This window comes from Perca flavescens, chromosome 14 (assembly GCF_004354835.1).
Source record: "Perca flavescens isolate YP-PL-M2 chromosome 14, PFLA_1.0, whole genome shotgun sequence".
NCBI lineage: Eukaryota > Metazoa > Chordata > Actinopteri > Perciformes > Percidae > Perca > Perca flavescens.
Window position 1 is genome coordinate 20,439,828 of NC_041344.1, and position 24,033 is coordinate 20,463,860.

Consider the following 24,033-nt stretch of genomic DNA (forward strand, 5'->3'; position numbering starts at 1 on the left):
ATAAAAAGTCATAATATAGTATGTTGAAAAAGTTATAAAAAAGTCATAGTATAGTATGTCGAAAAGAAGTGATAAAAATGTCATAGTATAGTATGTCGAAAGAAGTGATAAAAAAATCATAGTATAGTATGTCGAAATAAGTAATAAAAAAAGTCATAGTATAGTATGTCGAAAAAAATCTTGAAAAAGGCATAGTAAAGTATGTCGAAAAGAAGTGATAAAAAAGTCATAGTATAGTATGTTGAAAAGTCATAGTATAGTATTTTGAAAAAATTCATAAAAAGTCATAGTATAGTATGTTGAAAAAAAGTTATAAAATAGTCATAGTATATTATGTCCAAAGAAGTGATAAAAAAGTCATAGTATAGTATGTTGAAAAAGTCATAATATAGTATGTTGAAAGAAGTGATAAAAAAGTCATAGTATAGTATGTCGAAAAAGTCATAATATAGTATGTCGAAAAAGTGATAAAAAAGTCATAGTATAGTATTTCGAAAGAAGTGATTAAAAAGTCATAGTATAGTATGTTGAAAAATTCATAAAAAAGTCATATTATAGTATGTTGAAGAAGTTATAAAAAAGTCATAGTATGTCCAAAGAAGTGATAAAAAAGTCATAGTATAGTATGTCGAAAGAAGTGATAAAAAAGTCATAGTATAGCATGTCGAAAAAGTCATGAAAAAGTAATAATATAGTATGTTGAAAGAAGTGATAAAAAAAGTCATAGCATAGTATGTCGAAAAAGTCATAGTATAATATCTTGAAAAAAGTAATTAAAAAAGTCATAGTATAGTATGTCGAAAAAGTCATAGTATAGTATGTCGAAAGAAGTGATAAAAAAGTCATAGTATAGTATGTCGAAAGAAGTAATAAAAAAGTCATAGTATAGTATGTTGAAAAATTCATAAAAAAGTCATAGTATAGTATGTTGAAAAAGTTATAAAAAAGTCATAGTATAGTATGTTGAAAAATTCATAAAAATTCATAGTATAGTATGTTGAAAAAGTTATAAAAAAAGTCATAGTATAGTATGTCGAAAAAAGTAATAAAAAAGTCATAGTATAGTATGTCCAAAGAAGTGATAAAAAGTCATACTATAGTATGTCAAAAGAAGTGATAAAAAAGTCATAGTATAGTATATCGAAAAAGTGATTAAAAAAAGTCATAGTGTAGTATGTCGAAAAAGTGATTAAAAAAAGTCATAGTATAGTAGGTTGAAAAAGTCTTAAAAAAGTCATAGTATAGTATGTCAAAAAAGTCATGAAAAAGTAATAATATAGTATATTGAAAGAAGTGATAAAAAAGTCATCGTATAATATGTCGAAAGAAGTGATAAAAAAGTCAATATAGTATGTCGAAAAAAGTCCTAAAAAAAGTCATAGTATAGTATCTTGAAAAAAGTGATTAAAAAAGTCATAGTACAGTATATCAAAAAGTCATAGTATATGTCGAAAAAAGTCATAGTGTAGTATGTCGAAAAAGTGATTAAAAAAAGATCATAGTATAGTATGTCGAAAAAGTGTTAAAAGTGACAGTATAGTATGTCCAAAAATAGTCAATAAATGTCATAGTATATTATATTAAATAAAGTGAATCATAGTATAGGATGTTGAAAAACGTGATAAAAAGTCATAGTATAGTATGTAGATAAAGTGATAAAAAAGTCATAGTATAGTATGTCACAAAAAGTCTGGAAGAAAATGCTGAATACAAACAAAAAGAGTCTGCATTGCTTATTTGCAGCAGTGCGAACCACTGATCCACCGTGCAACCAATTTAAACACATAAAATAATAGTCATAAAATCATAGTATGGTGAAAAAGTCTTACTATAGTACTTTAAGGAAATCAAAGTATAGTATAAAAGTGAAAAAGGTCATAGTATAGCATGTCGAAACAAATTGATAAAAATGTCATAGTATAGTATGTCGAAAAAAGTGATGAAAAAGTCATAGTAGAGTATAACGAAAAAGACCATTTTGCAGAGCCACGCTTTCTGCGCCTGACCTCAGTGCCAGCCAAAACGATTGTGAATGGTTTTATAAAAATGCAAACAACCCAGAGCATTTCTTCTGCTATCCAGTGTGTGGTGTAGCCAGACCTTATTCCACAGCGTGGAGATAGGTCTGGCCAAGAGAGATTACCTGGCGACACTTGCAATACATGTAAACAAGATAGCCTGACTGGCTAGCCACTTGTTTGTCTGTTTGCATTTGTGATAATACTAGGCGTTCTGATTCATGTCCTGTGGTGTAGTCATAGTCATCAGTTGTGCCCTATGCTAAAATTCAGCTGGCATTTATAGCCTACATGTGACATCACGCAGATGAGATTTCGAGCTGTGTGGAACACTATGAGACATATCCACTTTGTACAATGTCACTGGCAGTCATCCAGGGATTCACAAAACCACAGTTATGTTATGTAACTTCCAATAAGTAGGCTATTTGAAAATGTAAGACATGGAGCTGCTGTACAATATATAACTGTAAATGTGACTCCAGATTTATACAGTAAACAACACTGTTTCACAAGGGGAGCTTCTTGTCACTAAACCAGAAGGATCTGCTGAGTCAGCTCTGTTTATTTCCGCCTCTAGTAGGACTTCGGACCCCTGAGGGCGCTAGAGTAAATAAAAAAGTAGCGTGTTGCATTAACTGATTTCAACATTAATGTCTGTCAGCGAAGACTGGAACAATGTTTTTGATCGTTGTCGTCAGTTTTTCTTTAATTTTGGCCGTTGTTCAGACAGAGCCTGTCATGGACTCCTGGTATGTTGCTGCTGTATATGAGCACAACTTAATCCTGAACCCGGAGCCTGATGTCCCCCTGTCTCGCCTCGATGCCCTGCAGCACATGCAGAAAAACCTTGATATCTACGAGGAGCAGGCTGCCCAGGCTGCTCAGCAGGTATGGTATTCAATATTAAGTACATTGTCCTGCATATCACAATTTTTGTTAATTTTTAACTCAAACTTTCCACTGGAAAAGCATTGGTCTATGCATCCTTTAAGTAAAGTCTCAGATGTCACTGCAGTTGTCACTTCATAACAAGAGACCGCTATATTTAAGAATCAGTTTCTGTTTGATCAGTGACATAAGTTACTAAAACGCACAGTCAGGATAATACCATATCAATAAAATGGTCCTTCCTTATAGCAGGGTAGTTATGAGCATATAATACTGCCAACGAGTCAGTGTTCCCAAGTAAACTCAGTCATCAAGAATTCAAGGTTCTTTATTTATCATTTATCACTTCCAATCAGAACCTTTTAGAGCGAGAAGATTCTGAGAGGCTGAATGTAGACTACCATGTGGTATTTAACAGCCTACAGGTGACATCACGCATGTGAGATTTCGATCTGCCTAGAACACTAAGTGACATACACTTTGTATAATGTCACTGGCAGTCATCCAAGGATTCACAAAACCACCTACATATGTAACTTCCAATAAGTATTTGAAAATTTAAGACATGGAGCTGCTGCAAAAACCCAGATTTAAACAGTAAACACAACACTATTTCGCAAGGGGAGCTTCTTATCACTTCTAAACCAGAAGGATCTGCTGAGTCAGCGCTGTTTACCTCAGCCTCTAGTAGGACTTCGGACCTATAGCCTGTGCCTCAGCCATGTCGGGTATATTGACGAATTGGTTCAACAGATTGAATCCTATGGCCCTGCACACTGCGTATATGAAACGGTTGTCTTGCTGACACCAAATGTCTCTGCCACAACCCTGTATTCTGCACAGGTGGCCAACTTGTACAATGCTACCTCTCTCCATTTAGCCAAAAAAAACTTCTTAGCTTCTAAACTCTTTGATTTAGCAAGCCGGTTTGCAATCTACAACCATTCGTAACACCAAAGCGTAGTCTAGTTTATTCGCTCTAAACCAATTGATGGAAACACTTCTAATTCGCATTTTCTTTTTTTTTTTTTTTTCGACATTTTCAAAGTTCGCTTAAAATTCGCTTGACAATTAGATGGAAACATGACTACCGGTACTGACGATGAAGGCCTCAAGAATGGATGTATATCTCTGTATATTTACATAAAGAAGCGCAGTTATTGCCACACAGTTCATGACGGCAGAATAGCAATGAAGCTTGTCTCATCTCTACTCTACTCTCATCTTCCCTTGGTCAGGGTGCCCAGATCCTGGTGTTTCCAGAAGATGGTCTTCATGGTTTTAACTTCAGCCGTTCTTCCATCTCTGGCTACCTAGAAACCATTCCTGATCCCCAGCAGGAGAGCTGGAACCCCTGCACAGAGCCGGGCAAATACAACAACACTGAGGTACACAATCATACTTTTTGAATTGATGTTGTCATTGAACGACCATGCTGACAGGATACACGGACATAGAGACACCACTAGGCTGCCCAGAGCCTTCACTAATGCAGCACCAGTCTGTGAATATAAATCACATTTGAGTGTGGTTGTGTTTTACAGGTTCTCCAGCGGCTGAGCTGTATGGCCCGTCGTAACAAGCTCTACCTGGTGGCCAACATGGCTGACCTGCAGCCCTGCCCCCTGAAGACTGACCCCACCTCCTCCTGTCCCTCTGATGGACGCTGGCAGTTCAACACCAACGTGGTTTTCAGGTGCAGTGTAGACCTTAAAATAGAAGTTTTTTAGCTAAAGTCCAGCAAGCACATCAATACCTCATTTTCTAGTGTTCTGTTTACAAAACCTTCTTTTCTACAGGTCAGATGGCCTGCTGGTGGCTCGCTACCATAAACATAACCTTTTCTTTGAGCAGTCCTTTGACACGCCGCCGCAACCCGAGATCATAACGTTTGATACACCTTTTGCTGGAAGGTTTGGCCTCATGATCTGCTTTGACATCCTGTTCTACGAGCCCACAGTTGCCCTGGTGGAGAAGGTAGAAAAACAGCCACTTATTCCTGTGTTTGGTTTTCTGTTTTCCTAACATTGGCCTCTCCTTTTAGGGTGTGCGTCAGCTGATCTTCCCCACAGCCTGGATGAACACGCTCCCCCTTCTCGATTCAGTCCAGTTCCAGCAGGCATTCAGCTTAGGTGCCAATGTCACCCTGCTAGCAGCCAACCTTCGTAAAGACCAATATAACATGAGAGGAAGTGGTATCTACACCCCTTTTTCTGCCACCTACCACCACGCCCAGAAAGGAGACCCAGAGGAGGGCAGGCTGCTGGTGGCGAGGGTGCCAGTCTTAGACCCACTGTGGGTGGGAAAGAATGTAACCACAAAGGAGGGGGTAGTTAGGAGTGAGTCCACATCATCTACTGCTACAGACTCTGGATTCTGTAACCAAGAGAGCTGTTCTGATTCTCCCCCTCCTGAAAATGCTTCATCAGTTCCTCCCTCCTCTGCCACCTTCATCTCATCCATGATGTTTGACCCATTTACATTTGTCCTCTTGAACGAGACAGAGGGCAAAGTGAATGTGTGTAATGGCACCTTTTGCTGTCACCTGCAGTACCGGTGGTTACCACAGGGTGACAGTAAAGAGCTCTACGCATTGGGGGCATTTGCTGGAACACACACTGTGGATGGGCGCTATGCCCTGCAGGTATGATTGAGAATATTTTTGATATTTTAAAACTGCTTAATGAGACTCTTATCACATTTATCATATTTCTGTGGCAGGTGTGTGCACTAGTCCGCTGTGCAGGGTTGGACGCCAGTTCCTGTGGACAGGAAGTGGAAGAGGCTGAGTCTAAAATGGACTTCCTGTTGGAGGGGAAGTTTGGGACCAGATATGTGTACCCATCCGTTTTGGCTAGCAAGATGGTCCTGGAGCAGCCAGAGCATCTGGAAACGACTGCAGATGGCAGAGTGACCATGAAACACTCAAACATGACTGGTGGCCTGGTCACTGCCTGTCTGTACGGACGAATGTATCACCTGGACAATGAATGAACTGCTTTGGAGTAGATAGGTGTATCAGGAGAAAACTACAAAATGCATTTCCTGCGTAAAATACTTGTGAATGATGAATAGCTACATTTCTAAAGCTAAACTGGAGGTGAAAAAGTGAGAATAGTTGGAAAAGTGGGAATGGTTTTAATTAGTATGAATTTTATTGAAATGTTGAATAATACCAATTATGTATCAAACTGAAGTGGATATTTTGATTTTTTTTTGCAAAGCTGTCACTACTCTGAATTGCTGGTTAAGATGTGCAAGGTGAAGTTGTAGGTGAAAGTGGAAATGGTTCTAAATAAGAATGAATAAGAAAAAAGTAATCAAAAAATCACAAGAAAGTCATTATAGTATGTTGAAAAAAGTGATAAAAATGTCATAGTATAGTATGTCGGAAAAAGTGATATAAAAGCCATAGTATAGTATGTCAAAAAATTTGATTAAAATGTCATTGTATAGTATGTTGAAAAAAGTGATAAAAAGTAATAGTATAGTATGTCGAAAAAAGTCATAGTATAGTATGTCGAAACAAGTGATAAACAAGTCATAGTATAGTATGTCGAGGAACATGCAAAATGTAAACAAAAAGGACATGCCCAGACTGGGATCAAACCAATGGTCAGACACTGCAGTGCTTATTTGTAGGAGTGCAAACCACTGAGCCAAGGTGCAACCGAGTTAAACACATTGAATAACAGTCATATCATAGTATGTTGAAGAAAGTGAAAAAGTCATAGTATATCCATCCATCCATCCATCCATCTTCGTCCGCTTATCCGGTATGCGGGGGGAGCAGCTCCAGCAAGGGACCCCAAACTTCCCTTTCCCGAGCAACATTAACCAGCTCCGACTGGGGGATCCCGAGGCGTTCCCAGGCCAGGTTGGAGATATAATCCCTCCACCTAGTCCTGGGTCTTCCCCGAGGCCTCCTCCCAGCTGGACGTGCCTGGAACACCTCCCTAGGGAGGCGCCCAGGGGGCATCCTTACCAGATGCCCGAACCACCTCAACTGGCTCCTTTCGACGCGAAGGAGCAGCGGCTCTACTCCGAGCTCCTCACGGATGACTGAGCTTCTCACCCTATCTCTAAGGGAGACGCCAGCCACCCCCCTGAGGAAACCCATTTTGGCCGCTTGTACCCTGGATCTCGTTCTTTCGGTCAGTCATAGTATAGTATTTCGAAAAAGTCATAATATAGTATGTCGAAAAAAGTGAAAAAGTCATAGTATAGTACAAAAAATTGATAGTATAGGATGTCGAAAAATTAAAATAATAAAAAAAAAAGTCGTAGTATAGTAGGCCCTATGTCGAAAAAAGTCATGGTAGAGTATGTCAAATAAAGTGATAAAAAAAGTCATAGTATAGTATGTCGAAGAAAGTGATAAAAAAGTTGTAGTATAGTATGTCGAAAAAATATGATAAAAAAGTCATTTTTCTTTGTCTGACTTCTTTGATGGCTTTGCAAAATAGGATGGCCTTAGACCATAGACAGTATATAATGGACCAATAGACCCCGTTGCTCTGGACGGAGACCAGTGAAGGCTATTAGAAGCACTTTTCCGGTGATGGCCAGCTTTACTGCGCAGCCTCCAACTGAGAGAATGTGACGTGAGCAACGTGTCTGAAAGTTGTAAGTCTTCTGGTAGCTGTGCCAAGAGAAATCTCAATCATTCCCAATCTTACAGATACGGAGACTGTAGGTGTATGTAAGGAGATAACATGGGCACAGGCTAATTATTGATCACTAACATGCTAGTTAACATTAGTAATTAAACCTAAACATCTCATGTGCGTCGAAACTGCCTGCGAGCTTCTCCTGTACTATACGGTAATTCCTCTACTATGCGACAGTAAGTCACTTGGTTATGACACAATCGTTAGCTTATATTTACAAAAACGTCTGCTACGGAGCCATAACGTGAGGTACAAGGTAATGGAGCCTTTTATACATTGTCGTGTTTCTTTGGAACTAAACAACGGACAAATAGAGTCTTTAAACGCTTCAGATGTAAAGTTATTCGCAGTCAAGTGACGTAAAAAAAAAATGGCGGTCAGCGGAATGCTAACAGGAGGTGATGGCCAGTTAGCAACAAAATGGCGCCATGATGGCTCGAGTTCTGAAGCGAAGCTTACCCCCTTGCCTTAGACATGCTGCTGGCTGAGAAAGGTGGAGTCTGTCATGTGTTTGGGACTTTTTGCTGCACATACATTCCAAACAACACAGCATCACTAGGGCCCTAGAAGGCTTAAAAAAATCATAGTATAGTATGTCAAAAGAAGTGATAAAAAAGTCATAGTATAGTATGTCGAAAAAGTCAAGAAAAAGTCATAGTATAGTATGTCGAAAAAAGTGATAAAAAAGTCATAGTATAGTATGTCAAAAATGTCATAGTATAGTATGTTGAAAAAAGTGATACAAATGTCATAGTACAGTATGTCGAAAAAGTCATTAAAAGGTCATAATATAGTATGTCGAAAAAGTGATAAAAAAGTCATAGTATAGTATGTCCAAAGAAGTGATAAAAAAGTCATAGAATAGTATGTCAAAAAAGTCATAAGATATAGTATGTCGAAAAAGTGATTAAAAAAAGTCATAGTATAGTATGTCGAAAAAGTCTTGAAAAAGGCATAGTATAGTATGTCGAAAAAGTCATTAAAAAAAGTCAGAGTATAGTATGTCGAAAGAAGTGATAAAAAAGTCATAGTATAGTATGTCGAAAGAAGTGATAAAAATGTCATAGTATAGTATGTCGAAAGAAGTGATAAAAAAATCATAGTATAGTATGTCGAAATAAGTAATAAAAAAGTCATAGTATAGTATGTCGAAAAAATCTTGAAAAAGGCATAGTAAAGTATGTCGAAAGAAGTGATAAAAGTCATAGTATAGTATGTTGAAAAAGTCATAGTATAGTATTTTGAAAAATTCATAAAAAAGTCATAGTATAGTATGTTGAAAAAGTTATAAAAAAGTCATAGTATATTATGTCCAAAGAAGTGATAAAAAAGTCATAGTATAGTATGTTGAAAAAGTCATAATATAGTATGTTGAAAGAAGTGATAAAAAAGTCATAGTATAGTATGTCGAAAAAGTCATAATATAGTATGTCGAAAAAGTGATAAAAAAAAGTCATAGTATAGTATGTCGAAAGAAGTGATTAAAAAGTCATAGTATAGTATGTTGAAAAATTCATAAAAAAGTCATAGTATAGTATGTTGAAAAAGTTATAAAAAAGTCATAGTATATTATGTCCAAAGAAGTGATAAAAAAGTCATAGTATAGTATGTCGAAAAAGTCATAATATAGTATGTCGAAAAAGTGATAAAAAAGTCATGTATAGTATGTCCAAAGAAGTGATAAAAAAGTCATAGTATAGTATGTCGAAAAAGTGATTGAAAAAAGTCATAGTATAGTATGTCAAAAAAGTGATTAAAAAAAATCATAGTATGTCCAAAGAAGTGATAAAAAAGTCATAGTATAGTATGTCGAAAGAGGTGATAAAAAAGTCATAGTATAGCATGTCGAAAAAGTCATGAAAAAGTAATAATATAGTATGTTGAAAGAAGTGATAAAAAAAGTCATAGCATAGTATGTCGAAAAAGTCATAGTATAATATCTTGAAAAAAGTGATTAAAAAAGTCATAGTATAGTATGTCGAAAAAGTCATAGTATAGTATGTCGAAAGAAGTGATAAAAAAGTCATAGTATAGTATGTCGAAAGAAGTAATAAAAAAGTCATAGTATAGTATGTTGAAAAATTCATAAAAAAGTCATAGTATAGTATGTTGAAAAAGTTATAAAAAAGTCATAGTATAGTATGTCGAAAGAAGTGATAAAAATGTCATAGTATAGTATGTCGAAAGAAGTGATAAAAAAATCATAGTATAGTATGTCGAAATAAGTAATAAAAAAGTCATAGTATAGTATGTCGAAAAAATCTTGAAAAAGGCATAGTAAAGTATGTCGAAAGAAGTGATAAAAAAGTCATAGTATAGTATGTTGAAAAAGTCATAGTATAGTATTTTGAAAAATTCATAAAAAAGTCATAGTATAGTATGTTGAAAAAGTTATAAAATAGTCATAGTATATTATGTCCAAAGAAGTGATAAAAAAGTCATAGTATAGTATGTTGAAAAAGTCATAATATAGTATGTTGAAAGAAGTGATAAAAAAGTCATAGTATAGTATGTCGAAAAAGTCATAATATAGTATGTCGAAAAAGTGATAAAAAAAGTCATGTATAGTATGTCCAAAGAAGTGATAAAAAAGTCATAGTATAGTATGTCGAAAAAGTGATTAAAAAAAGTCATAGTATAGTATGTCAAAAAAATGATTAAAAAAAATCATAGTATGTCCAAAGAAGTGATAAAAAAGTCATAGTATAGTATGTTGAAAAAGTCATAATATAGTATGTTGAAAGAAGTGATAAAAAAGTCATAGTATAGTATGTCGAAAAAGTCATAATATAGTATGTCGAAAAAGTGATAAAAAAGTCATGTATAGTATGTCCAAAGAAGTGATAAAAAAGTCATAGTATAGTATGTCGAAAAAGTGATTAAAAAAAGTCATAGTATAGTATGTCAAAAAAGTGATTAAAAAAATCATAGTATGTCCAAAGAAGTGATAAAAAGGTCATAGTATAGTATGTCGAAAGAGGTGATAAAAAAGTCATAGTATAGCATGTCGAAAAAGTCATGAAAAAGTAATAATATAGTATGTTGAAAGAAGTGATAAAAAAAGTCATAGCATAGTATGTCGAAAAAGTCATAGTATAATATCTTGAAAAAAGTGATTAAAAAAGTCATAGTATAGTATGTCGAAAAAGTCATAGTATAGTATGTCGAAAGAAGTGATAAAAAAGTCATAGTATAGTATGTCGAAAGAAGTAATAAAAAAGTCATAGTATAGTATGTTGAAAAATTCATAAAAAAGTCATAATATAGTATGTTGAAAAAGTTATAAAAAAGTCATAGTATAGTATGTCGAAAGAAGTGATAAAAATGTCATAGTATAGTATGTCGAAAGAAGTGATAAAAAAATCATAGTATAGTATGTCGAAATAAGTAATAAAAAAGTCATAGTATAGTATGTCGAAAAAATCTTGAAAAAGGCATAGTAAAGTATGTCGAAAGAAGTGATAAAAAAGTCATAGTATAGTATGTTGAAAAAGTCATAGTATAGTATTTTGAAAAATTCATAAAAAAGTCATAGTATAGTATGTTGAAAAAGTTATAAAATAGTCATAGTATATTATGTCCAAAGAAGTGATAAAAAAGTCATAGTATAGTATGTTGAAAAAGTCATAATATAGTATGTTGAAAGAAGTGATAAAAAAGTCATAGTATAGTATGTCGAAAAAGTCATAATATAGTATGTCGAAAAAGTGATAAAAAAGTCATAGTATAGTATTTCGAAAGAAGTGATTAAAAAGTCATAGTATAGTATGTTGAAAAATTCATAAAAAAGTCATATTATAGTATGTTGAAGAAGTTATAAAAAAGTCATAGTATGTCCAAAGAAGTGATAAAAAAGTCATAGTATAGTATGTCGAAAGAAGTGATAAAAAAGTCATAGTATAGCATGTCGAAAAAGTCATGAAAAAGTAATAATATAGTATGTTGAAAGAAGTGATAAAAAAAGTCATAGCATAGTATGTCGAAAAAGTCATAGTATAATATCTTGAAAAAAGTAATTAAAAAAGTCATAGTATAGTATGTCGAAAAAGTCATAGTATAGTATGTCGAAAGAAGTGATAAAAAAGTCATAGTATAGTATGTCGAAAGAAGTAATAAAAAAGTCATAGTATAGTATGTTGAAAAATTCATAAAAAAGTCATAATATAGTATGTCGAAAAAGTGATAAAAAAGTCATAGTATAGTATTTCGAAAGAAGTGATTAAAAAGTCATAGTATAGTATGTTGAAAAATTCATAAAAAAGTCATATTATAGTATGTTGAAAAAGTTATAAAAAAGTCATAGTATGTCCAAAGAAGTGATAAAAAAGTCATAGTATAGTATGTCCAAAGAAGTGATAAAAAAGTCATAGTATAGCATGTCGAAAAAGTCATGAAAAAGTAATAATATAGTATGTTGAAAGAAGTGATAAAAAAAGTCATAGCATAGTATGTCGAAAAAGTCATAGTATAATATCTTGAAAAAAGTAATTAAAAAAGTCATAGTATAGTATGTCGAAAAAGTCATAGTATAGTATGTCGAAAGAAGTGATAAAAAAGTCATAGTATAGTATGTCGAAAGAAGTAATAAAAAAGTCATAGTATAGTATGTTGAAAAATTCATAAAAAAGTCATAGTATAGTATGTTGAAAAAGTTATAAAAAAGTCATAGTATAGTATGTTGAAAAATTCATAAAAAATTCATAGTATAGTATGTTGAAAAAGTTATAAAAAAGTCATAGTATAGTATGTCGAAAGAAGTAATAAAAAAGTCATAGTATAGTATGTCCAAAGAAGTGATAAAAAAGTCATACTATAGTATGTCAAAAGAAGTGATAAAAAAGTCATAGTATAGTATATCGAAAAAGTGATTAAAAAAAGTCATAGTGTAGTATGTCGAAAAAGTGATTAAAAAAAGTCATAGTATAGTAGGTTGAAAAAGTCTTAAAAAAGTCATAGTATAGTATGTCAAAAAAGTCATGAAAAAGTAATAATATAGTATATTGAAAGAAGTGATAAAAAAGTCATCGTATAATATGTCGAAAGAAGTGATAAAAAAGTCAATATAGTATGTCGAAAAAAGTCCTAAAAAAAGTCATAGTATAGTATCTTGAAAAAAGTGATTAAAAAAGTCATAGTATAGTATATCAAAAAGTCATAGTATATGTCGAAAAAAGTCATAGTGTAGTATGTCGAAAAAGTGATTAAAAAAAGTCATAGTATAGTATGTCGAAAAAGTGTTAAAAGTGACAGTATAGTATGTCCAAAAATAGTCAATAAATGTCATAGTATATTATATTAAATAAAGTGAATCATAGTATAGGATGTTGAAAAACGTGATAAAAAGTCATAGTATAGTATGTAGATAAAGTGATAAAAAAGTCATAGTATAGTATGTCACAAAAAGTCTGGAAGAAAATGCTGAATACAAACAAAAAGAGTCTGCATTGCTTATTTGCAGCAGTGCGAACCACTGATCCACCGTGCAACCAATTTAAACACATAAAATAATAGTCATAAAATCATAGTATGGTGAAAAAGTCTTACTATAGTACTTTAAGGAAATCAAAGTATAGTATAAAAGTGAAAAAGGTCATAGTATAGCATGTCGAAACAAATTGATAAAAATGTCATAGTATAGTATGTCGAAAAAAGTGATGAAAAAGTCATAGTAGAGTATAACGAAAAAGACCATTTTGCAGAGCCACGCTTTCTGCGCCTGACCTCAGTGCCAGCCAAAACGATTGTGAATGGTTTTATAAAAATGCAAACAACCCAGAGCATTTCTTCTGCTATCCAGTGTGTGGTGTAGCCAGACCTTATTCCACAGCATGGAGATAGGTCTGGCCAAGAGATACCTGGCGACACTTGCAATACATGTAAACAAGATAGCCTGACTGGCTAGCCACTTGTTTGTCTGTTTGCATTTGTGATAATACTAGGCGTTCTGATTCATGTCCTGTGGTGTAGTCATAGTCATCAGTTGTGCCCTATGCTAAAATTCAGCTGGCATTTATAGCCTACATGTGACATCACGCAGATGAGATTTCGAGCTGTGTGGAACACTATGAGACATATCCACTTTGTACAATGTCACTGGCAGTCATCCAGGGATTCACAAAACCACAGTTATGTTATGTAACTTCCAATAAGTAGGCTATTTGAAAATGTAAGACATGGAGCTGCTGTACAATATATAACTGTAAATGTGACTCCAGATTTATACAGTAAACAACACTGTTTCACAAGGGGGGAGCTTCTTGTCACTAAACCAGAAGGATCTGCTGAGTCAGCTCTGTTTATTTCAGCCTCTAGTAGGACTTCGGACCCCTGAGGGCGCTAGAGTAAATAAAAAAAGTAGCGTGTTGCATTAACTGATTTCAACATTAATGTCTGTCAGCGAAGACTGGAACAATGTTTTTGATCGTTGTCGTCAGTTTTTCTTTAATTTTGGCCGTTGTTCAGACAGAGCCTGTCATGGACTCCTGGTATGTTGCTGCTGTATATGAGCACAACTTAATCCTGAACCCGGAGCCTGATGTCCCCCTGTCTCGCCTCGATGCCCTGCAGCACATGCAGAAAAACCTTGATATCTACGAGGAGCAGGCTGCCCAGGCTGCTCAGCAGGTATGGTATTCAATATTAAGTACATTGTCCTGCATATCACAATTTTTGTTAATTTTTAACTCAAACTTTCCACTGGAAAAGCATTGGTCTATGCATCCTTTAAGTAAAGTCTCAGATGTCACTGCAGTTGTCACTTCATAATATTTATATTATATTTAAGAATCAGTTTCTGTTTGATCAGTGACATAAGTTACTAAAACGCACAGTCAGGATAATACCATATCAATAAAATGGTCCTTCCTTATAGCAGGGTAGTTATGAGCATATAATACTGCCAACGAGTCAGTGTTCCCAAGTAAACTCAGTCATCAAGAATTCAAGGTTCTTTATTTATCATTTATCACTTCCAATCAGAACCTTTTAGAGCGAGAAGATTCTGAGAGGCTGAATGTAGACTACCATGTGGTATTTAACAGCCTACAGGTGACATCACGCATGTGAGATTTCGATCTGCCTAGAACACTAAGTGACATACACTTTGTATAATGTCACTGGCAGTCATCCAAGGATTCACAAAACCACCTACATATGTAACTTCCAATAAGTATTTGAAAATTTAAGACATGGAGCTGCTGCAAAAACCCAGATTCAAACAGTAAACACAACACTATTTCGCAAGGGGAGCTTCTTATCACTTCTAAACCAGAAGGATCTGCTGAGTCAGCGCTGTTTACCTCAGCCTCTAGTAGGACTTCGGACCTATAGCCTGTGCCTCAGCCATGTCGGGTATATTGACGAATTGGTTCAACAGATTGAATCCTATGGCCCTGCACACTGCGTATATGAAACGGTTGTCTTGCTGACACCAAATGTCTCTGCCACAACCCTGTATTCTGCACAGGTGGCCAACTTGTACAATGCTACCTCTCTCCATTTAGCCAAAAAAGCTTCTTAGCTTCTAAACTCTTTGATTTAGCAAGCCGGTTTGCAATCTACAACCATTCGTAACACCAAGCGTAGTCTAGTTTATTCGCTCTAAACCAATTGATGGAAACACTTCTAATTCGCATTTTCTTTTTTTTCTTTTGTGCGACATTTTCAAAGTTCGCTTAAAATTCGCTTGACAATTAGATGGAAACATGACTACCGGTACTGACGATGAAGGCCTCAAGAATGGATGTATATCTCTGTATATTTACATAAAGAAGCGCAGTTATTGCCACACAGTTCATGACGGCAGAATAGCAATGAAGCTTGTCTCATCTCTACTCTACTCTCATCTTCCCTTGGTCAGGGTGCCCAGATCCTGGTGTTTCCAGAAGATGGTCTTCATGGTTTTAACTTCAGCCGTTCTTCCATCTCTGGCTACCTAGAAACCATTCCTGATCCCCAGCAGGAGAGCTGGAACCCCTGCACAGAGCCGGGCAAATACAACAACACTGAGGTACACAATCATACTTTTTGAATTGATGTTGTCATTGAACGACCATGCTGACAGGATACACGGACATAGAGACACCACTAGGCTGCCCAGAGCCTTCACTAATGCAGCACCAGTCTGTGAATATAAATCACATTTGAGTGTGGTTGTGTTTTACAGGTTCTCCAGCGGCTGAGCTGTATGGCCCGGCCGTAACAAGCTCTACCTGGTGGCCAACATGGCTGACCTGCAGCCCTGCCCCTGAAGACTGACCCCACCTCCTCCTGTCCCTCTGATGGACGCTGGCAGTTCAACACCAACGTGGTTTTCAGGTGCAGTGTAGACCTTAAAATAGAAGTTTTTTTAGCTAAAGTCCAGCAAGCACATCAATACCTCATTTTCTAGTGTTCTGTTTACAAAACCTTCTTTTCTACAGGTCAGATGGCCTGCTGGTGGCTCGCTACCATAAACATAACCTTTTCTTTGAGCAGTCCTTTGACACGCCGCCCGCAACCCGAGATCATAACGTTTGATACACCTTTTGCTGGAAGGTTTGGCCTCATGATCTGCTTTGACATCCTGTTCTCTGAGCCCACAGTTGCCCTGGTGGAGAAGGTAGAAAAACAGCCACTTATTCCTGTATTTGGTTTTCTGTTTTCCTAACATTGGCCTCTCCTTTTAGGGTGTGCGTCAGCTGATCTTCCCCACAGCCTGGATGAACACGCTCCCCCTTCTCGATTCAGTCCAGTTCCAGCAGGCATTCAGCTTAGGTGCCAATGTCACCCTGCTAGCACCAACCTTAAAGACCAATATAACATGAGAGGAAGTGGTATCTACACCCCTTTTTCTGCCACCTACCACCACGCCCAGAAAGGAGACCCAGAGGAGGGCAGGCTGCTGGTGGCGAGGGTGCCAGTCTTAGACCCACTGTGGGTGGGGAAGAGTGTAACCACAAAGGAGGGGGTAGTTAGGAGTGAGTCCACATCATCTACTGCTACAGACTCTGGATTCTGTAACCAAGAGAGCTGTTCTGATTCTCCCCCTCCTGAAAATGCTTCATCAGTTCCTCCCTCCTCTGCCACCTTCATCTCATCCATGATGTTTGACCCATTTACATTTGTCCTCTTGAACGAGACAGAGGGCAAAGTGAATGTGTGTAATGGCACATTTTGCTGTCACCTGCAGTACCGGCGGTTACCACAGGGTGACAGTAAAGAGCACTACGCATTGGGGGCATTTGCTGGAACACACACTGTGGATGGGCGCTATGCCCTGCAGGTATGATTGAGAATATTTTTGATATTTTAAAACTGCTTAATGAGACTCTTATCACATTTATCATATCTCTTTTGCAGGTGTGTGCACTAGTCCGCTGTGCAGGGTTGGACGCCAGTTCCTGTGGACAGGAAGTGGAAGAGGCTGAGTCTAAAATGGACTTCCTGTTGGAGGGGAAGTTTGGGACCAGATATGTGTACCCATCAATTTTGGCTAGCAAGATGGTCCTGGAGCAGCCAGAGCATCTGGAAACGACTGCAGATGGCAGAGTGACCATGAAACACTCAAACATGACTGGTGGCCTGGTCACTGCCTGTCTGTACGGACGAATGTATCACCTGGACAATGAATGAACTGCTTTGAAATAGATAGGTGTATTAGCAGAAAAATATCAAATACGTTTTTAAAACTGAATAACAACGAATGTGCTGACATCAAACGAATGTTCTGACACCAAAATTAAATAAAGAAAAAAAAAGTTTTTTATTATTGTAATTTTTAGGGGGACTGAGATGAAATTTAGGGGGGCTTGTTACACATTTGTCTTTTGTCTTATACGTTACCAATGTGCGTGAGTGACTGCCATGTCTGCTATGATAGCCCAAAGAAAAACTCTGAATTACATCTAAATCCCTCCAGGTAGTCTATCTGTTTAATTCCTTGCTGACTGCCTGTGGCAGTAACAAAGTGCATGTGTTGAATGTCAATCACATTCTGTTTCCATCACAGTTCTCACTTGGATTACCTGGCTACTAGTCTTCATCAACGGAATTACATTTCCAGGATAATTGCCTGAGCCATGTGCCGGATGTCCTGGAAGTACCGTTCACGTATACAGGCAGGCGTCATCTTGGGAAAACAGTCATGACCAGTCAAACGATGAACCCCATGCTTGAGCTATGTTACTGGTTATTGGTTGCACGGCGTTCGTGGTTCGACTGGTCAAGACTGTTTTCCCAAGATGGCGCCTGCCTGTATACGCGAACGGTACTGTCTTTATCTTTTTACTAAACTGTCGGTACACGTTCTCAATGCTTTGGTTTACATGGAGGTACCCTCATTATGCTACCGTGGAAGTGTGGTGCTATTTTTACTTTACCAGTGCCCCGACTACTAGCGTTACAAGCTAATTAGCAGTTAGCGCTAAAACTGGTCACATTCGATTAGCATAAAAACATATCCCAGAGAACGGTCAACTCTGTACCCATGTGTTATTAACCCCTAAGTTCATTTTGCGCTGGAATTGTCCTTTAATAGGGTCAACAAAACGTTAGCTGACGTTGTTGTTCAGTAGCTAGCTCAGAGATTATCAGCTAATGAAATTATTGATTTAGCAGCAGGGGTTAACACTTTTGCAAGGCAACGTGTCACTTTCTCATTAGGGGCTGAGTCCCCCTCAAGGTCTGATCCTAGAATCGCCCCTGGTGTGAACAGTTTACATCGTTGAATTAGCTTGACTGGCTAGCCACTTGTTCATCTGTTTGCAATTGTTATAATACTGTACATCTACTAGAAGTTCTGATTCTGTCCTGTGGCCTAGTCATAGTCATCAGTTGTGTCCTAAGCTAAAATTCAGTTTAAAGCATTGGCGTGGGCTCCACTTACCCCTAAGGTTTGCCTAGGATTCAGGTGAGGATGGGGATGATCTAATATAAGGGCTTTAAAATTTCAAGGATGTAAAGGTGCATTTAGCGCCAGAGAAAATCCATCTCCTTTACCTTCACTGTAATTTCAAGACACTGAGCCTGCAAATGTAGACTTTCCTCAGGAGCTTTGTAAGCACTGAGCTGGGGGAGGGACCCTGCCCACTATGGACGGCACTGTGTATAGCCCTGGCTAAAGTTGGGGTGTTTCAACAGGGTCCTGGAGCCCCATCATTTGAAGTTCGTCATTCTACCAGGAATGAGGCCACATCCTGTGCGGTTGACGTGGTCCAATTGGTCAGTTAGGACAGAAGACAAACAACTTCACTCATTTAAGGTGGTTTATTGTAAGTAATAAAGCAAAAGGATTACAGGATCTTGCTTCGCTCTGAAAGCTCCGCAAAATGGCCCAGACTTCCTAGTACAGACAGTTCTACTCCGCTACTCCGGGGTGTCGCCTCCTTCCATTGGTTGGTTGGGGCCAGGATCCTTTGGCCCTTTGCTTCAGCGCAATCCTGGTCCAATTTATTCTTCAGCCGCCCTCTGACGGAGGAGTGTGCCTATAAACATATAGTTTGCCTGTAACCCCAAGATATGTCTGACCTACAGGATGTGGCAACCCCCTCATGTTATGGCCACATTCCTTTCTACTCTGAGAGGGGCTGTTTGACTTTCTTGACTTCTTTCCCCTAACATCTGCACAGAATACTGCAGAAAAACTGAAGACAATATCTGATAGATCCCTATTATATGTAAAGAAAGTAATTACTCAGGGCCTTGGTGTGTCCTTGTTTTGTAGAATTTAGGCCCTTTAGCATGTTGACTTTTATTTATTTCTTCACACGGTAATGACAGAATGTCACACTATCAGAGGTCTGTGTGGTGTTTTCCTGGACAGCATCTTGCACTATGTCAAGGTTTTATGGCTCTGTGAATTCCTGGATGACTTCCAATCAGAACCTTTTAGAGCGAGAAGATTCTGAGAGACCGAATGTAGACTACCATGTGGTATTTAACAGACTACATGTGAGATCACGCATGTGAGATTTCGATCTGCGTAGAACACTAAGTGACATACACTTTGTATAATGTCACTGGCAGTCATCCAGGGATTCACAAAACCACCTACATATGTAACTTCCAATAAGTATTTGAAAATGTAAGACATGGAGCTGCTGCACAAACCCACATTGTAAACACAACACCATTTTGCAAGGGGAGCTTCTTATCACTTCTAAATCGGTTTACCTAGGCCTCTAGTAGGACTTTGGACCCCTGAGACGCTATGGTAACCATAAAAGTAGCATGTTGCGTTAACTGATTGCAACATTAATGTCTGTCAATGAAGACTGGAACAATGTTTTTGATCGTTGTTGTCAGTTTTTCTTTAATTTCGGCCGTTGTTCAGACAGAGCCTGTCATGGACTCCTGGTATGTTGCTGCTGTATATGAGCACAACTTAATCCTGAAATCGAAGCCTGATGTCCCCCTGTCTCGCCTCGATGCCCTGCAGCACATGCAGAAAAACCTGGATATCTATGAGGAGCAGGCTGCCCAGGCTGCTCAGCAGGTATGGTCAGGTCAGGAGACAGTTATAAATGTTTAGTTTTTCAGCCAAATACATTTTTTTTTTTGCTTATTCCTCACTTCACTGAAAGTGACAGTCAAAACCGTTACAGTATTAGAGACTTTGTTCTGCATATCACGATTTTTGTTAATTTTCCACTCAAACTTTCCACTGTAGCCTATTGGTCTTTGGACCCCTTAAGTAAAGTCTCAGATGTCACTGCAGTTTTCACTCGCTATAATTTGCAGAATATTTAACAGTTAACTAAGCTTAGATCATAACCAGAGACCACTATATTTAAGAATCAGTTTCTGTTTGAGCAGTGACATAGGTTACAGAAAAGCACAGTCAGGATAATACTGTATAAATAAAATGGCCATTCCTTAAAGGAACACGCCGACTTATTGGGAATTTAGCTTATTCACCGTAACCCCCAGAGTAAGACAAGTCGATACATACCCTTCTCATCTCCGTGCGTGCTGTAATGCTGTCTGACGGTTCCAGCATTAGCTTAGCCCAGCACAGATCCTGCAGGTAACTGGTTCCAACTAGCCTACTGCTCCAAATTGTGACAAAAGTGACAAAATAACGCCAACATGTTCCTATTTACATGTTGTGATTTGTATAGTCACAGCGTGTACACAAAACAACGTAACATGAGACACAGCCATCTTCTAACAGTAAACAAACCGGGAACTATATTCTCAGACAGGCTTGCTGTGAGCATATCACTCCGCCCAAGTACTATATTCTTCCACCTGAGAATATAGTTCCCGGTTTGTTTACAGTTAGAAGACGGCTGTGTCTCATGTTACGTTGTTTTTTGTACACGCTGTGACTCTATAAATCACAACATGTAAATAGGAACATGTTGGCGTTATTTTGTCACTTATTCGGAGCAGTAGGATTGCTGGAACCAGTCACCTGCATGTTCTGTGCTGGCCTGATGCCACTGGAGCCATCAGACACCGTTACAGCACGCATGGAGATGAGAAGGGTATGTTTCGACTTGTCTAACTCTGGGGGTTACGGTGAATAAGATAAATTCCCAATGAGTCGGCGTGTTCCTTTAAACTTGTGATAGCAGGGTAGGTTTGAGCATATATTATTGCAAACGAGTTAGTGTTCCCAAGTAAACTCAGTCATCAGGAACTCAAGGTTCTTTATTTGTCATGTGTAAAACATAACAGAAACAGTCATTGGTGATGAAGGCCTCAAGCACAAATGGATGTATTTCTCTGTATATTTACACAAAGAAGCACAGTTATTGCCACACAGTTCATAGCTGCAGAATAGTAATGAAGCTTGTCTCATCTCTACTCTACTCTCATCTTCCCTTGGTCAGGGTGCCCAGATCCTGGTGTTTCCAGAAGATGGTCTTCATGGTTTTAACTTCAGCCGTTCTTCCATCTCTGGCTACCTAGAAACCATTCCTGATCCCCAGCAGGAGAGCTGGAACCCCTGCACAGAGCCGGGCAAATACAACAACACTGAGGTACACAAACATACTTTTTGAATTGATGTTGTCATTGAACGACCATGCTGACAGGATACACGGACATAGAGACACCACTAGGCTGCCCAGAGCCTTCACTAATGCAGCACCAGTCTGTGAATATAAATCACATTTGAGTGTGGTTGTGTTTTACAGGTTCTCCAGCGTCTGAGCTGTATGGCCCGTCGTAACAAGCTCTACCTGGTGGCCAACATGGCTGACCTGCAGCCCTGCCCCCTGAAGACTGACCCCACCTCCTCCTGTCCCTCTGATGGACGCTGGCTGTTTAACACCAACGTGGTTTTCAGGTGCAGTAAATGGCACCAGAATATGGGGGACAAAGGTTTTAGGTGTTATGATAATTAAGTAGTAACGTCTAAGCTAGGTATTACTAACACACCTCGTGGCTAGGCACCCTCCATGTGGTGCACCAAGGTATGTGGTGGGATTAGAAAGAATGCATTATAATAGGTGGGTGCATTAAAAGCTGTGACAATCATGACTTATTATAATCTCCACTTTCCCCCCCTTTTAATCACAGAGCTATCCCCTGTGTCATGAAGCACTGACAATAAATGTGGCAACATCACTTTAGTTAGAAACTGCAGTATAGTACTAAGGCACACCAGAGAAGTGTTATTTACATGTTAAAAATAACCTTTTATAATGATAACTACCAAAACAGCTCAAACTCGAGTATTTTCATGAATAAGCGTCATCAGTCCCCTAAGTGTTCAACCCAAGTCAGCACTAAGGGTGCAGTGTAGACCTTTAAAAAAGAAGTTTAGCTGAAGTCAAGCAAGTGCATCAATAAATCATTTCCTAGTGTTCTGTTTACATAACCTTCTTTCATACAGTTCAGATGGCCTGCTGGTGGCTCGCTACCATAAACATAACCTTTTCCTCTTTGAGCCACACTTTGACACGCCGCCGCAACCTGAGATCATAACGTTCGATACACCTTTTGCTGGAAGGTTTGGCCTCATGATCTGCTTTGACATCTTGTTCCACAAGCCCACAGTTGCCCTGGTGGAGAAGGTAGAAAAACAGCCACTCAAATGTTGTACCCAACTCTACATTTCTGTTTGTTCTTCGCTTTTCCTAACATCCTTCTCTTCTTGCACCCATTTTAGGGTGTGCGTCAGCTGGTCTACCCAACAGCCTGGATAAACCATCCCCCCCTAATGGACGCGGTCCAGGTCCAGCAGGCATTCAGCTTAGGTGCCAATGTCACCCTGCTAGCGGCCAACATTCGTTATGACCAACTGAAGATGAGAGGAAGTGGTATCTACACCCCTTTTTCTGCCACCTACCACTACGCCCAGAAAGGAGACCCAGAGGAGGGCAGGCTGCTGGTGGCCAGGGTGCCAGTCTTAGACCCACTGTGGGTGCGGAAGAATGTAACCACAAAGGAGGGGGTAGTTAGGAGTGAGTCCACATCATCTACTGCTACAGACTCTGGATTCTGTCACCAAGAGAGCTGTTCTGATTCTCCCCCTCCTGAAAATGCTTCATCAGTTCCTCCCTCCTCTGCCACCTTCATCTCATCCATGATTTTTGACCCATTTACATTTGTCCTCTTGAACGAGACAGAGGGCAAAGTGAATGTGTGTAATGGCACCTTTTGCTGTCACCTGCAGTACCGGCAGTTACCACAGGGTGACAGTAAAGAGCTCTACGCATTGGGGGCATTTGCTGGAACACACACTATGTATTCACGCATGGCCCTGCAGGTATGATTGAGAATAATTGATATTTTAAAACTGCCTAACTAGACTCTTTTCACATTTATCATATCTCTTTTGCAGGTGTGTGCACTAGTCCGCTGTGCAGGGTTGGACACCAGTTCCTGTGGACAGGAAGTGGAAGAGGCTGAGTCTAAAATGGACTTCCTGTTGGAGGGGAAGTTTGGGACCAGATATGTGTACACATCAGTTTTGGCTAGCAAGATGGTCCTGGAGCAGCCAGAGCATCTGGAAACAGCTGCAGATGGCAGAGTGACCATGAAACACTCAAACATGACTGGTGGCCTGGTCACTGCCTGTCTGTACGGACGAATGTATCACCTGGACAATGAATGAACTGCTTTGAAATAGATAGGTGTATTAGTGGAAAAATATCAAATAAGTTTTTAAAACTGAATAACAACGAATGTTCTGACCAAGAGTGGGTATGTTGTTACACATTTGTCTTCTTTTCTTTCTTTTTTTTCATTTGACAATGAATGAACTGCTTTGAAATAGTTAAGTTTGTCAGGAGAACATTTTTAAATACATTTTAAAAACAAAATGTTCTGGAGCCATATTAAAATGGGCTAGCCTGCCTCTTAACATCATAAAGCCCTGACTTTAGTCTTCTTTAATACACAAACTGCAATTAATCAAAAACAACTCTCTTTATTCGTTCATTACTTAATCCGTACAAACATTGAACCAGTAGCGTACATCCTCTGCCTGAAACTAGCTTGTTCCTTAAAAGGCAATATTAATT

General features: G+C 38.1%; 2 protein-coding genes and 1 pseudogene across 2 annotated transcripts; all 3 read left to right on the forward strand.

Moving 5' to 3' along the window:
- The first annotated feature begins 2,753 nt into the window (after positions 1-2,753).
- LOC114568312 (biotinidase) lies at positions 2,754-6,174 on the forward strand. The gene is made up of 6 exons (XM_028597864.1): positions 2,754-2,909; positions 4,148-4,297; positions 4,454-4,605; positions 4,709-4,886; positions 4,954-5,553; positions 5,631-6,174. Exons 1-6 carry the CDS (start codon positions 2,760-2,762, stop codon positions 5,901-5,903), a joined length of 1,503 nt encoding a protein of 500 aa, XP_028453665.1. The 5' UTR covers positions 2,754-2,759; the 3' UTR covers positions 5,904-6,174.
- A 1,628-nt stretch (positions 6,175-7,802) lies between these two features.
- On the forward strand, positions 7,803-17,307 carry LOC114568478 (biotinidase-like; annotated as a pseudogene).
- A 2,022-nt stretch (positions 17,308-19,329) lies between these two features.
- LOC114567763 (biotinidase) lies at positions 19,330-23,830 on the forward strand. The gene is made up of 7 exons (XM_028596870.1): positions 19,330-19,398; positions 19,890-20,051; positions 21,394-21,543; positions 21,700-21,851; positions 22,401-22,581; positions 22,677-23,276; positions 23,352-23,830. Exons 1-7 carry the CDS (start codon positions 19,330-19,332, stop codon positions 23,622-23,624), a joined length of 1,587 nt encoding a protein of 528 aa, XP_028452671.1. The 3' UTR covers positions 23,625-23,830.
- The last annotated feature ends 203 nt before the right edge of the window (positions 23,831-24,033 follow it).

What these genes read in the sequence shown, in the direction of transcription:
- LOC114568312 (XM_028597864.1), top strand. Translation starts at nt 2,760, where the DNA reads ATGGACTCCTGGTATGTTGCTGCTGTATATGAGCACAACTTAATCCTG. An exon ending in GCAAATACAACAACACTGAG is followed by an intron (nt 4,298 to 4,453) that starts GTACACAATCAT and finishes TGTGTTTTACAG; the next exon opens with GTTCTCCAGCGGCTGAGCTG. An exon ending in CAGTTGCCCTGGTGGAGAAG is followed by an intron (nt 4,887 to 4,953) that starts GTAGAAAAACAG and finishes CTCTCCTTTTAG; the next exon opens with GGTGTGCGTCAGCTGATCTT.
- LOC114567763 (XM_028596870.1), top strand. Translation starts at nt 19,330, where the DNA reads ATGACAGAATGTCACACTATCAGAGGTCTGTGTGGTGTTTTCCTGGAC. An exon ending in GCATCTTGCACTATGTCAAG is followed by an intron (nt 19,399 to 19,889) that starts GTTTTATGGCTC and finishes GCCGTTGTTCAG; the next exon opens with ACAGAGCCTGTCATGGACTC. An exon ending in CAGTTGCCCTGGTGGAGAAG is followed by an intron (nt 22,582 to 22,676) that starts GTAGAAAAACAG and finishes CACCCATTTTAG; the next exon opens with GGTGTGCGTCAGCTGGTCTA.